Raw genomic sequence first — 15123 nt, forward strand, 5'->3', positions numbered from 1 at the left:
GAGAGACAGCGAGACAGGGAACACAAGCAAGGGGAGTGGGAGAGAGGAAGGCTTCCTGCTGAGTAGGGAGCCCGATGTGGGACTTGATCCCAGGACCCTGGGATCACGACCTGAGCCGAAGGCAGACCTTAACTACTGAGAGACCCAGGCTCCTCATCACTGGTATTTTTATGTTGATGAGTGATAATGAAGTTTAAGTTACCTCCGTATTTTTTACAGCTTCGACAATGGAGTACCTTTGGAACCCTGGAAGTTGCAGCTCAGACCAAATCAGAAACAAAGGAGCACTCGGTGATCACAGAAGAAGATTGTGAAATTCTTAAAATCCCTGCAAAGGATTATGCAAGGTTAAAATCGGTATGACCATATCTAATCTATATATTAACACAATATGTGTGTAAATTCAAGCTAAGTTTTGCCTCTAGACAGATGTCCGTATGTTTGTAATTTTTAAATATAACTTGGAGTCATAAAAATGTGGTTTATTTGATGAACATTATATAAGCTTCTGATGATGATGGGTAGTTGAAGTGGAAAGAAAGGTCTCCATGGATATAGTTTATGTATATTTTTAGTACTTTGGGTATTTCATGAATTTCAAATTCATTCATTTATACATTCATTTATTCATGTATTCACTCAACAAACATAAGTTCTGGGTGTCAAAGGCATGTCATGTGTTAGGGATATCAGACAATCATACAGAGAGATCTCTAAATCTGTACAGTCCACCTGAGGAAAAAAAATACTTGGGAGTGACTGATATGCTATTTCATTGTTTTAATGGATATTAAAAACCCAGAGTTGCATGAATAGGTGATCACAACTTAATTCTGACCCCCTAATTCTGCTACATTAAGAAAACTTATTTACTTCAAGTTTACCAATTTATTCTCATTTAATCAACTCCAAAATTTTCCCTCTTTTTGATTTCTCCCCCCCTGATGACAGAGAAAGTTTTTATAAATGACTACACTGAAAGACCCCCATTGTCTTGCTCTGCCAGCTTTTCTTGATAGGATCTAAGTCTGGTGCAGGGGCAACAGGGCACTGGCATCAGCTCCGGTTGTGTGCTCAGGTTGGAGGGAGATGAGGAGACAACCATCTTTTTGATTTATCGCTCTAATAATAGTTAGGGTTTCTTTTGATACAATGGTCTCAATATCAGTGGAACAGATGACTTTCTCAGAATTCAACTTCCTTCCAAATCCCTGATTTCAGAGTGGCTAGCTTAAAAAAAAATTGTTTTGTATGTTTTATTTTCAAAATGTAAGTATCAATGATTCAGGATTATTAAGTACAACTTTTGAGATTAGTCTTGACTATGACAGGATTTCTTAAAAATGTTAGAACATTTATAGAAGTCTAAAAATATTATGAAAGGTGGGAAAATATAATTTTAGTAGCAAATCTGAAGACTAAAATTTCAATATGCGTACATGATCATAGAATGATGCTCCTACAAAATTCACATGTATTTTACACAATTTATGCTCATGTAACTTTTATTTTTCTGTTACTGCCATTTATCTATCTCTGCTATGCACTTCCCTTTCTTTTTTAATGACTTTTTTCAGGAAAAAATAAAACTTGAAAATAAAGAAAAGGTGAAATTAATTCGTAAATGTCCATATTATGAAGAGTGGCCCACTTTATCCATATATGAACTAGTTGCACTCATTAAATGGAAAAAATTTCCTCCAGGTCATGGTGAGTCTAATGCAATTTGGGATCATTTTCTTTACATAACATAGTATTGGAATTTGTAATTTTTCATCATTTTAATGTTTTATATAGTATTTCTTCATATGAGTGTTTCTCTAACTTCTTAATGTATCCTTTTAATTGGACATTTAGATTATTGCCTGTTTTTTATTAAAAAATAGTTCTGTATTGGCTCAAGGAGTGATCTCAGAACTGGCCTTACTTTCATATCTTTCTGTATTTCCTCATGGCCTTGCCCTTATTGCCCTACTCTGACAGTCAATGTAAGGACCCAAAGGAGAAATGCAGTGAGAAGTTACACTAATTTTTCCTGTTCTCCTGATTGAACACCTACTTAGGAAGCAAGTTTGCTTCTCTTTACTTGCAGTACACATCATCAGTGGAAAATATAGAGGAAAGGTGAGGCTGAGATAAGGGGTAGCAACAGTGATGCTGCCAACATTTCCAATATTCGGCATGGCAGGGATGTGTGGATTTTCTGCTAACGTGTACACAAAAAGTGTAGGTGGCATTACGTCATTTTGTACAATTGTTTCTCTCTATGAGAACCTATTAAGTAAGAGGTGTCAACTGTTATGGACTGAATGTTTGTGTCCCACAAAATTCATATATTGAAGCCCTAATCCCCAGTGTGTTGCTATTTAGAAGTGGGACCTTTGAGAGGTGATTAAGTCACTAAAGTGGAGCCCTCATGAGTAGGATTAGTGCCTTTATAAGAAGAGACATGAGAGACATGCTCTCTCTCTCTCTGCCATATGAGGATACAAGAAGGCAGCTTTCTGCAAACAGGAAAGAGGAATCTTACCAGACACTGAATCTGCTGGCACCTTGATGTTGGACTTCCCAGCATCCCAAACTGTGAAAAATAAACGCTTGTTGTCTGGACCATCTGGCCTATGATATTTGTTATGGCAGCCCAAACTGACTAAGACACCCACACAAGAGGAACTGTGGTAGGTGGGTCAGAGCAGCTTTAGATCTCCCTCAGTAAGGAATCCCTACTGCCCTACAAGAGAGAGTCACAAACAACAGAGAGCGGTTTGCAGCCTTGCCTGGCTTTTCTCTTAGTGAAACAGTGGATTATAATAGAAGAGGTAGTGTTTGAGAGAAATACTTGTATTTCAAGCCTACAGAGCCATAAATGTAGTGAGGGATATGTTGACAGGAAGAGAACATTTCTCAATTAAATGTAAAGTTAAAATTCTAAAAAGAACGAGTCTGAGTTGCAAAGTCCTTAATGTGACTGTTAATAAAAATATGGTGAAGAATAATCTGTCTAAGATATCCTTTGAGGGAGTCACTGTGTAATAGAAAAGTGAGGTGTAGCTTAGAACCAATTCAGAAGGTTCTTTTATTAGAAGAAAAGTAAATATCATTAAAGGCAAAGTTATGCTTCAAATACTGAGATTCTCTAATAAACTTGTTAAATTTGGTGAGATTATAGCCCTTTACTAAATTTGTTCCAAATTTCTTTCCAGTGCTTATTTTTATATTTTATTTATCACTTTTTATAAAAAATACAGTGTTTAATCCGTATTTAGCCAAATATATATATTTTTTATGGCTTGCAAAAATTGAATTTTAGATATATTTTTGTTCATGAAACATTTTTTCTAATGAGTTATAAATGCCATTTTTGGCCAGTAGTACATTTAAGAAAGCAAGTAGTAAACTGACTTAGGAAAAATTAGGAATTGAACATTCCTAAATTCAGCATATTTATTGTATAGAAACATTTTTTTTTAAATATGGATGTTTTGCTTTATCATGGGCTCCTCCTTTTGTATCAGAAATATCACATTTTGGTCCACGCCTCATTTCCAGGGCTATTTTGTATAAAAAATAATGTCTCAGTCTTACCTATCTATAAGGATGTTAATATTTTTTAGGTTATTAAAAAGGAGGAAAGGGGGCACCTGGGTGGCTCAGTCAGTTAAGCATCAGACTCTTGATTTCAGCTGAGGTCATGATCTCAGGGTCATGGGATTGAGCCCCATGTTGGGCTCCGTGCTCAGGGTGGAGTCTGGTTCTCCCTCTCCCTCTGATCCTCTCCCTGCTTGTGCTCTCTCTCTCCGTCTCTCTCAAATAAATAAATAAAATCTTTAAAAAAATAAATAAAAAGGCGGAAAGAAACTATAATCAAAGATATTTTCAATTATGGGGGTGCCTGGGTGGCTCAGTCGTTAAGCGTCTGCCTTCGGCTCAGGTCATGATCCCGGGGTCCTGGGACCGAGCCCTCCATCGGGCTCCCTGCTCAGCGGGAAGCCTGCTTCTCCCTCTCCCACTCCCCCTGCTTGTGTTCCCTCTCTCTCGCTGTGTCTCTCTCTGTCAAATGAATAAATAAAATCTTAAAAAAAAGGATATTTTCAATTATGTATGTGAGCCAAAAGAATATGGAATTTTAAAAAGGGGAATAATTATGAGCTTTTAATGTATTTGATTACTAATGATGACTATTATGTGTCTCAGTCTAAAATATCAACCTAAAATATTTAAATTTAGCATCAGAATTAAGGTAGTACTGACTTGCAGTTTCTTAGACTAATGCTGGGTTCAAGTTCTTTTTAGTACATGTCTTTAAAAATAATGGTGGAATCAATTGCATTGGACAATCTGTGATTATATTGAATAAGTCAAAAGTGGCATTATTTTCCCACTGATTCCCAAATAAAAATATGTGGTGCTTACATTTATACAGTTTTAAAAATCATTTGTCCTCCTTAGAGAAGAATGACAATTATAATAAATGATCTTCAAAGCCTCTTTCAGTCCTGAAATACTTTGGTTCTTATAAATAAACATACCTGCGTGAAGAATAAGTTCTGTCAGCCTTATCAAATTTTCTTATATGGCAGTGACAAACTTGATACATCAAAGAGAAGCATTAGATGTAATACTTCTCGACTTTACTCAAGATTTATTTTGAATTGTTATCAGAAAATGTAGAGACTCTAGCTCAAATTATACTTTTATTATCGTGGTTTAAAATTAGCACCAGTGTGATTTACAAAGCATAATTATGTGTGTTTTGATCTTCTTTTAGGAATGTATATTGGATGAAGTTTCAGAGAGATTTAATTATTCAAAAGCTTGATAGAATTTAGGATTAATCCTTGGCAATCTATGAAATAAGTAAAGCTTATTTCTGGCTCTATTTCCTTTGTTAACTTCCTAAGTCTTCTTACTTTCGCTTCACATGCCAAAGGATCCTGACTGTAATAGATGTGTACAAAGCTGCAAGTAATTTGGGCATGTCCAGTTCATATCACACCAATTAAAATCTTCCCAGGTGTTGGGGCGCCTGGGTGGCTCAGTTGGTTAAGTGACTGCCTTCCACTCGGGCCATGATCCTGGAGTCCCGGGTTCGAGTCCCACATCTGGCTTCCTGCTCAGGAGGCAGTCTGATTCTCCCTCTGATCCTCTTCCCTCTCGTGCTTTCTATCTCTCATTCTCTCTCTCTCAAATAAACAAATAAAATCTTAAAAGAAAAAAATCTTCCCTGGTGTTATTTTTTTCAAAGTATGACTGGCTGGAAAAAGATAATCAGCAGCTTATCTCACTAATCAGCTTGTTTCTGTGGTTATTGTGTATAAGAAAAAAATGTTAACTTGGCATCAGTGAACTATTTATGTATATTTTATTGTTACCCTGTGTATATCATTATGCTCTGTCTTTTCCAGGCATGATATGACATAGCAAACAATAACTAGAGATACTTTAAAAAAAGTAGTAACCAATTTAGTTCTGAAAGATAAAATAGGCCAATATAAGAATAGTAAAAAAAAATATCTAGTCTTCCCAAACCAAAAGTGGAGAGTTTCAGACAGAATATGTACTTTGAACCTCTATCTAACATAAGGGTGAAGTTCTGGGCTCTAAATTCCAGTAATAGTTCTGCTTCAGTCTCTTGCATATCAAATCACTCTGTAGGGTTTTAAACTCTTTAGCCCCAGTGCACACTCTTGAACATGCAGAACCAGGTTTGTGCTTAGAGGTGCTATTGATCCTGATTTTTTTTTCCTCCATCCCTTTTTTATGGGTATTTTTTGTATCAACTGGATATTTTCAAATGTAATATATTAATTCACTTAATGATTTCATAATAGGCTTGTTTAGAGCAATTTTAGGGTCACTGTAAAAGTGAGCAGAACATACAGAGATTTCACATATACCCTTGCCCCGGTTTTGCATACCATTTCCCACTATTTTTTTAAAGATTTTATTTATTTATGAGAGAGAGAGTGAGCATGAGCAGGGGGGAGGGGCAGAGGGAGAGGGAGAAGTAGTCTCCCCGCTAAGCAGGGAACCCAATGCTGGACTCAATCCCAGGACCCTGGGATCATAACCTGAGCTGAAGGCAGACACTTAACTGACTGAGCCACTCAGGTGCCCGCCCATTTTCCACTATCCGTGTGCTCCATGAGACTGGTACATTTGTTACAAGTGATGAACCTATATTAAACCATCATTATCATTGAAACATCATCAGGCAAAGCCCATAGTTTACTTTAGGTCTCACTCCTGATGTTGGACATTCTCAGGGTTGGATGCATGTGTAATGATATTTAGGTACCATCACAGTATCATATGAAGTAATTTCACTGTCCTAAAAATCCTCTGCACTTCATACAATTCCTCCCCCATCCCTAACCACTGGCAACCATTTATCTTTTTGTTGTTTCTTTTTTTTTAATGGTTTTGCTATTTCCAGAGTCTCACAGAATTGGAATCATACAGTATGTAGCCTTTTTAGAATGTTCTCTTTCACTCAATAATATATATTTAAGGTTTCTCCATGTCTTTTCATGATTTAATAGCTCATTTCTTTTTAATGTTGAATAATATTCTCTTGTCTGGATGTACCACAGTTTATTTATCCATCCACCTACTGAAGGACATTTTTGTTGCTTCCAGGTTTTGGCATTATAAATGAAGCTGTAATAAACATCCTTATGCAGATTTTTGTATGGACATAAGTTTTCAACTCCTTTGGGTAAATGTCAGGGAGCGCAATTCCTGGATAGTATATTAAGAGTAAGTTTAGTTTTGTAAGAAACTGCCAAACTGTCTTCTAAAGTGGCTGTACTATTTTGCATTTCCATCATCAATGAGTGTTCCTGTTACTCCACATCCACGTCAGCATTTGGTATTGACAGTGTTCTGAATTTTGGCCACTCAAGTAGATTTGTAGTGGTATTTCATTGTTGTTTTAATTTGCATTTCCTTGATAACATTTGAGTGAAGCATCTGTTCACATGTTTATTTCTAATCTATACATGTTCTTTGGTGAGGTGTCTATTAAGGTCTTGGCCCGTTTTTTAATCAGATATTTTGTTATTGTTAAGAGTTCTTTGTATATTTTGGAGAACAGTGCTTTTTCAGATATGTCTTTTACAAATATTTTCTCCCAATCTGTGCTTTGTCTTCTCATTCTCTTGACATTTTTCTCGATAGGTGGGGCTGAGGTACTTTGTAAATCGAACTGCTATAAATAGGTTTTAGTAAAATGGTCCTAAGGTGTAGGGGAAGAAGTGATTTATAGTCTTGTGATTAGGGTTCAGTCTTTTAGTGGGCTTATGCCTCTGGAATGGGAGTTTCACTTATACTTCTTAGTCCTCTCCACCCACCCCCACCCCCACATTAAATAGAACAGGATGGTCAGAATGGGCTGAAGTTAGATACTTCCCTCCTCTAGTTCAGTTAGGTTCTGATAAAACCCCATTAAGTTAGGCTCTGGTTACTAGTTTCCCTTGAGGGCAGGTCTTGTTAAAAACAGAGTGTCTTGTCTATTTCATGGCAGAAGCATGAGGAACTTTTTCTCTGATATTTACTGTAGGAACCTAGTAGAGATTCAGAAGGTAAAACTCACAAAAATGTGGGATCTCCTGAATCCTGGGTCCCCTTGGAATTTTAAACTCAGATTTGTTCACAGTGAACCTTCAGCAATTTGTCAAGTACGGTTTAGATTTTTCTACCCCAGCACTGGTTCCTGAGGAGGTTTATGTTCTGGTAAGTTGTCATTCTTTGTATTTGCTTATTAGCTGTTCCAGTGTGGGGGGTAGCAGTTTTCCCTTTGACCTCACTCCTCTTACAAGTCAAAAATTCTTGATTTTGGGGGTTTTTTGTTTGTTTGTTTTTGTTTTTTAGCTCTTGTTATTAAAATGAAGTAGTGACTCCTAAGCTCCTTGGAAGCTGGATCAGAAAAACTGATTTTTCACTATATTTGTTATTTCCTTTGTTTGTTCCAGGGCTAACCATATTACATCTCAACTTATCAGAATCTACTTCAGATTTTTGCTAACTTAATTCCTGTTAGATATAGAAATATTACCATATATAACTCTATTTTCATTCTTTATATGCTGTTATCATTATACATATTACATCTATATATGTTCAAACTGAACAATAAATTGTTATTATTTCATATAATTTTACATCTTTTAAAGGAACTGTGAGAAGAGAGGGCAAGTATATGTTTATAGTGTTTATTATATTAAATACCTTATTTACCATTTCTAGCCATCTTCATTTATTCTTGTGGATTTGAAGTACCACCTGATATCCTTTCCTTAGTCCAATATTAGTTTACTTCAATCTGCCATCTTGTGCTGTTATTGGCGAATATATACACACATATATAACAGACCCCAAACCAGGATTATGTACTTATTATTTCACACAATCACTCTCTAAGTCATTTAACAGAAGAAAGGAGAAGAAATATGCACTTAACACTGACCTCTATAATTACATATTTACCCTTAGTAGTACTTTTTAAATTTTCTAGCAGATTTGAATTACTGTGTGGTGTTCCTCGCTTTCGGTCTGAAGAGGTTCCCTTAGTATTTGTGATAGCAACAGATAATCTCAGGTTTTATTTAACTGGGAATGTTTCTCTTTTTTGAAAGATACCTTTGTTGATAGTGTTGTTTTGTTTTTGACACACTTTGAATACATTATTCCATTGTCTTCTGGTTTCAAACTATTTCTGTTGAGAAGTGAGCTTTTCATCTTATTGTGGTTCACTGTAAGCGATGAGTCATTTTTCTCTTGTTGCTTTTGAGATTTTCTCCTTGTCTTTGACTTGTATCATTTTTACTATAATGTATCTTGCACTTATTTCATCTTACCCAGCCCCAGAATCTTGCCACCACTTTAATCTCTTTTTCTCTCCTATCTTCCCCACCTTCCTTCCCCTCAGCTACACTATATCCTATACACTCAGCTATACTGACTGGTACTAAAATAAAATTTATCTTATTATTCATCTCCTTAGCAATATTCTTTCTTCCCATTGTTATTAGATTAAAATACAAAATCCTTAATATAGTTTAAAAGGCCAGTTGCAGCTGCGTCTTGCCTGTGTCTCCTAGTTTTATATTGAATCATCCTTTTTTCTGTTCATGTTTCAGACATTCTGGATTTTTATGACCTCTAGTGGCTCCTTCCCCTCAAAATCTTTACACATGCTGTTTCCACTTTTTAGAGCATATATTTTCTCTATACAAGGGAAAGGGCATTCACTAAATAAATCTTAGTATATTCAACATAATTTTGTTGTTAAATCTCAAAACAAAATTTGTTGCTTTACTATCTTGGAGTAGAAATTTAAGAGAATTATATGATTTCAATTAGTTAACAATTAAGAATGCTGGGGGGGTGACAATGTTTTAAACTAAGTGTAATAAAAGCTAACCTTTACTTGAGATGATAATCAAGTAAGAAGGAATTAGCCTGGTATTGAAGGACAAAACCAGTTAAAGGCAGTTGAAAGAATATTCTCCTCAAGAAATCACCAGAAGCAAAAATTAGTAGAATCTATCAATTTCTCATTTTTATTTTTAGTCATTATGTTCAAATTTGTGAACTATATATGAGCCAACTTTCTATAATATAAGGTAATTAGGAATGGAATGATTATATAGTTCAAGTGATATATAGTTCAAGTATAATCCCCTTCCTACTCTTTATATTTGTCATTGTATGCACTGTTTTTATAAATATCTCTATAAGAACCATTTTCTTAGTATGATAGATACTGCAGATTATATTTGTTCAGTGGCCCTCTCAAACACCTTTTACCTGCCTTCCTCTACTGTAGAAGCTAGAAAAGCTAAAGACTACATCTCCTAGAATCTTTTTTGAAAATATTTAATTTTGACTATGGCCTGAATTCTTTCCAACAAATAGAAGATTTGGAAGAAGTCAGGGAGCAGGTCATTTTACAGGCATGGTGATGAGGGTAGTGGTTCTGATTTTGCCCCTAGCATTATAAGTGATGTGTAGGAGAGAGGCTTCTTTTAGAAGAGCTCTATGTTGTGGGTGGACCTTTCCACTGGCTAATTTTTTTTTTTTTTTTTTACTGTAGTATTGAAACCTGGTTTCATGGTCCTCCTAGAGCTTGCTAGGAAGACCATGAAACCATTTTCTATTTAAACTTATATAGAGTCTGTGTTCTGTACTTAGGAACCAAAAATAGTACTCTAGTCATCCATTCTATCAAAGTTGATCTCTTTTGTAAGTGCTTTTTAAGAATTTCTTCATTTGGCTTTAATCAATTAATATTTTTATTGAACATCTATTATATACAAAACATTGTATTAGTTGCTTTTGTGGATATTAAAAGAAATGCCTTCTAAAATTATATAAATCAAATATTTGAGTAGCTACAATGCATTTATTACTATGTAGAGTAGTTTGACTGGATTTGATTTCAAGAGATTCAAGAATTAGAAAAAACAATGATTGATTTTAAAGTAATGAGATGGATCACAAATATCTTTCATTAAAATAATTTTCAGTAACTCATGGACATATATATATTATTTACCATGATAATTGTTAAATGACTTTTTCAACATATACAGTAGAAATTAAATGGAAGAAAATCCATTTTTTGGATATGGTTGGACAGAGGGTAGGAATGATAATTCTAGGAGAGAAAGGAAAAATAATATAAGCCAATATATGCCTTGCAGATGATGCAGGAGAGTGGATCAAACAACCCAACTGAGGTCAGGTGCTTATTTGTGATCAGTCAAAACTATAGATAGTCAGCCTTCTTAAATGCCATATTCATGTGCTTGTACTTTATTTTATGGCTAACATGGTAGCATTAAAGATTTTTTTAATAGTAAAAGATACCTAGTAAAAGTTTTAGAGGAATGAATCGGGCTGAGCAATATGAATGATGGTTGAAAGGAGAGAGACAGTAGAAAACCAGGAAAACAATTAGGAGTCCATTTTGGTAGTGCAGAGGCAAAGAGATAAAAGGCAACAGTGATACCAATAATGGCAAGAAATTAATGTGAGAGGCATTTTAATTATTCAGTGTATTGTATGGAATAGACCTTTTCAAATACATTTTCTCTCTTCCTTAGTACCTTTGGCAGTCTGCACTTTGTATGGGATGCTTTGTTTCATTTTTAATTTCAACCAGAGTACTTTGTTGCTGCATAGATGTATGCATATCTGTGGATGTCAGCCTAAATTCCTATTACAAACAGCAGGCAGGATCCTCAAGTACAAATTTAAATAAACCTGTGCTCTCACCTAACACCTCAAAGTTAGAACAAAACTTTCCTAGCATTTCCCAGAGATGTTTAAATACAGACCACCCCATCCCCTCTCCCAAGTCTTTTGTGAGTGCAAGCCATTATTTATGGTTGTTCATGAGAGAGTTGCTTTTCATCCTACTCCAGAACTCAGGCTAAACATAACTTTCTCAGTGACTTGTTTGGCTATGGGTGGATATTTGTAACTCATGTTTTCATTGACAGATATTTGTAATTTATGTTTTTATTATGTAGCATGTTTGTTCTTATTCCCTAACTTGTAAGAGAACACATTTTTCCTTCCCTTTCATTTTGGTCCTTACAACTCAAGCCCTTTAGTTTTTGCCATCTGTAAATGTTCCCAAGTCTACTTAACAGACTTACCACTTGATTTATCAGCTTCATCTTTAATTTTTATTTCTAGTAAAGGATTTATGGTGATATTGATTATCTTTAGATACAAATTCAGATTATGTGTTTTTATTACTTAATTTTTCTAAACTTATTTGTCAAGATCATTTAAGTATGATCCAGTATTTCTATTTGGACCTTTCTATATACAATTCCTTTTGCAACTCAGGAAACTTTAATTTTCTCCCATGCAACTTTTTTTTTAAAGCTGTTTCCTCATGACTTGATAGCACATCATTTGCTAGAATAATAAGTAGTAATGAAAATGTGAAACTACTAGGTAAAATTTAGTAATTTTAACATTCTATGAAAATAGCTATTGTTATTATCATAGGAGGTTTAATAATTTACTTCAGAAATATTGTGGATAGAAATGTCATTAAATATAATGTTTCTGTTAATTTTCATTGTGAAATTTTGTTTTATTTCATAATTAATTTTTTGCCAGTATGTGAAACATGTGGATCTGGATGCATGTACATGAGAATTTTTTTTAAAAGACTTTATTTATTTGAAAGAGAGAGAGAGAGAGCACAAGCAGGGGGAGCAGCAGGCCGAGGAAGAGGGAGAAGTAGGCTCACTGAGCAGGGAGCCTGATGTGGGGCTCAATCCCAGGATACTGGGATCATGACCTGAGCCAAAGGCAGACGCTTAATGACCAAGCCACCCAGATGCCCTGTACATGAGATCTTTAAAACTAAGTCTTAAGTTTATTAGAGTCTGGATGCAAAATTCTGAAAACCTTGCCAATAGAAATAAAATGCATTGCTATTAAGACCTAAACATATTTGCTGTTTGAAAATATCAGTTTGGGAAATTCTTATTTGTTAGACACACTTATGTTTAAAAAATTGGAAGGATCTAGGTGGCTCAGCTGGTTAAACATCTACTCTTGACTTCGGCTTAGGTCATGATCTCAGGGTTGTGAGATCAAGCTCCCCATTGGGTTCTGCACTCAGAGGGATGTCTGCTTAAGATTCTCTCTCTCCCTTACCCTCTCCTCACCATGCTCTATCTCTCTCTAAAATAAAAAATAAATAAATAAATAAATAAATAATAAAGCTATCTTTGAAAAAATTGCATTTGAACAGCTTGATAATACAAATTTAAATATTGTAGTTAGATTATGCCTTTTATTATTGTGATAGGCAGAAAAAATGACTCCACAAAGACATATTCACTTCCTAATCGTAGAGCCTGTGAATATTACTTTATATGGCAAAAGATATGGTAACCTTAAGGCTCTTGAGAGGAAGACTCTATTCTGGATTAACCAGGTGGGCACTATCTGCCATCTGTGTATTTTTATAAGGATGCAAGAGAGATTTCATTGAGACACAAGCAGAAGAGAAGGTGATGTGAATAGATTGGAGTGATGAGCCAGCAGGCCCGGAATGTTAAGGCATGCCAGCAACCACCAGAAGCTAAAAAAGGGAAGAAATAGATGCCCCACCTAGTGACTCTTCGGAGGGAGCAGGGCCCTGCTGGCGTCTTGATTTCAGAAATCAGGTCTCTAGAACTACCAATAAATAAACTTCACAGTTTAAGCCACCTAGTTTGTGACAATTTGTTACAGTAACTGCAGGAAACTAATACAATTATGTACTATAAAACCATTGAATTTGTTCTCAATTGATTTTGCAATTTGACAAAGATATATTAATATCCATAGAATATATCCAAACATGCTTTGTAGGAAGTATGAACTTTCACTTTTTTACTTCAAATCTAGCCCTCTAATTGTAATAACAGTATGATAAAGGTGAACAATATCTTAAACAATTATGTAAAGTAAAAAAATTGCTCATTTAAATAATTATCCAGCTGATAGATGGAAATTAAATTAAAATAAAGCATTTATTACTCAAACCCTTTGTAAATAGATAGGATACAATTAAATATCTTTTAATAATAGAGCACTCATCTATTAAACTTTTTCATGAGTAAATAGAACTTTTCTTGAACAACCCAGGCAATACTGAAGCTCTTTATAGAGCACTTTCCTCCACTTCTTCCTACTTCCCACATACGACCATTGTCTCTTTTATTTTGTCGTTATAAAAATTATAATCTTCCTCATTACGGCAACTCAATTTTGGCATTCTGTCTCTTGACATTTAGAATTAAATCTGCATTTTCCTCCATCAAAAAAATAAAATGGCACAATTCCATTTTCTCACATTTTACAAACCAAATACATAAAATAATTTTTTTCTAAACACACCAAATATATGAACATTCAAATCTATAGAAATGTTAACTATAAATACCATTCACCTTAATCAAAGTATCTCTAAAAATTTCAGAGTAGAACTTTAAATGCTAACTATTGAACTGTACTGTAACTATTACTTATAACTAAATTGTTAACAGTAATCTTTGTTACTTGATAGTATTGATTGCTTTTCTATTCTTTTTTTCTTATTTTTTGGTATATTGAAGCTATTCCATAATAATTATTTATTTTTACAACTAACTAAATAAATAAGTTGTAATTATAATTTGGTTTATAAAAACCTAAAGCAATATACTAAATAAAGAAGCTATCTATATTGGATGCTGTGATACATCCATCCGGTCTTCCACCTGCAGAAATGCATTGATATAAGTAAGTCCTTGCCATCTTGGGTTTGACAGTTTTCATCATATTTGAAGATCTCATGCTTTTTGGAAGGTTCTTTTACACTTGAAGAGATAAGATGAACAAAGTTAGACACCAGAATAATGCATGTAGTTACATAATTAATGTTTGATGTGTTACAGATTTTATGGAGGGAAAGAAGTGAAAATAGAAAAGAGGTCATTTTACTTGCTTCCAAATTCTAAGGCCCAGTTCATTAGAGTATGAAAGCAAACAAAAGTTCTACTAAAGGTCTGTTCAGGAAAAGAGCATGCATTAGACCAAAGGGTTCCTTTTGTGTATGGTGAAATCTGGAGTATGTCTAACAAGATGAAATAAAGAAGCAGGAATGACTTTCTGTTGAAATAGTAATTAGAGGGAGGGAGCTAAGGTGGCATCATAGAAGGACCCTAGGCTTGCCTCAATCCCTCAAACATGGCTAGATAATTATTAAATCATTCTGAATACCCAAGGAATTGATCTGAGGACTGATAGAACAAACTGCACAACTAGAGGGAGAGAAGATGCCACATTGAGGAAGGTAGGAAGCATGGAGATGTGGTTTGGAGGAGAAACAGATCACAGGTGCTGCAGAGAGGAAGGAACCCTGGTCCTGGAGAAAGGCAAATGAGAGTAGAGTACACAGAGATACGCACAAAAACATGTCCACAAAGCCATTGGCTAGGAAAACAAGAGGGGCTGATTTTTGTGTTTTTGCAGCTAGGGGAGCTCAAAGACTGGAGTTTTAGAGGTCCCAGGCTTTGCTGGGATAAAGACTTGAGGGTGCTGCCCTACTCTTGGAGAGAAGGC

General features: G+C 35.0%; 1 protein-coding gene across 3 annotated transcripts in view; it reads left to right on the forward strand.

The window, feature by feature from the left end:
- Positions 1-15123, forward strand: part of CNBD1 (cyclic nucleotide binding domain containing 1) — a 433866-nt gene that overhangs the window by 286255 nt on the left and 132488 nt on the right. For all 3 annotated transcript variants that reach the window (XM_027571402.1, XM_027571412.1, XM_027571422.1), the window contains 2 exons: positions 220-357; positions 1578-1710. In XM_027571402.1, coding sequence (XP_027427203.1) covers positions 220-357; positions 1578-1710 — 271 coding nt within the window. The remainder of the gene's footprint in view (positions 1-219; positions 358-1577; positions 1711-15123) is intronic.

Source organism: Zalophus californianus, chromosome 4 (assembly GCF_009762305.2).
Source record: "Zalophus californianus isolate mZalCal1 chromosome 4, mZalCal1.pri.v2, whole genome shotgun sequence".
In the NCBI taxonomy this organism is placed as follows: Eukaryota; Metazoa; Chordata; class Mammalia; order Carnivora; family Otariidae; genus Zalophus; species Zalophus californianus.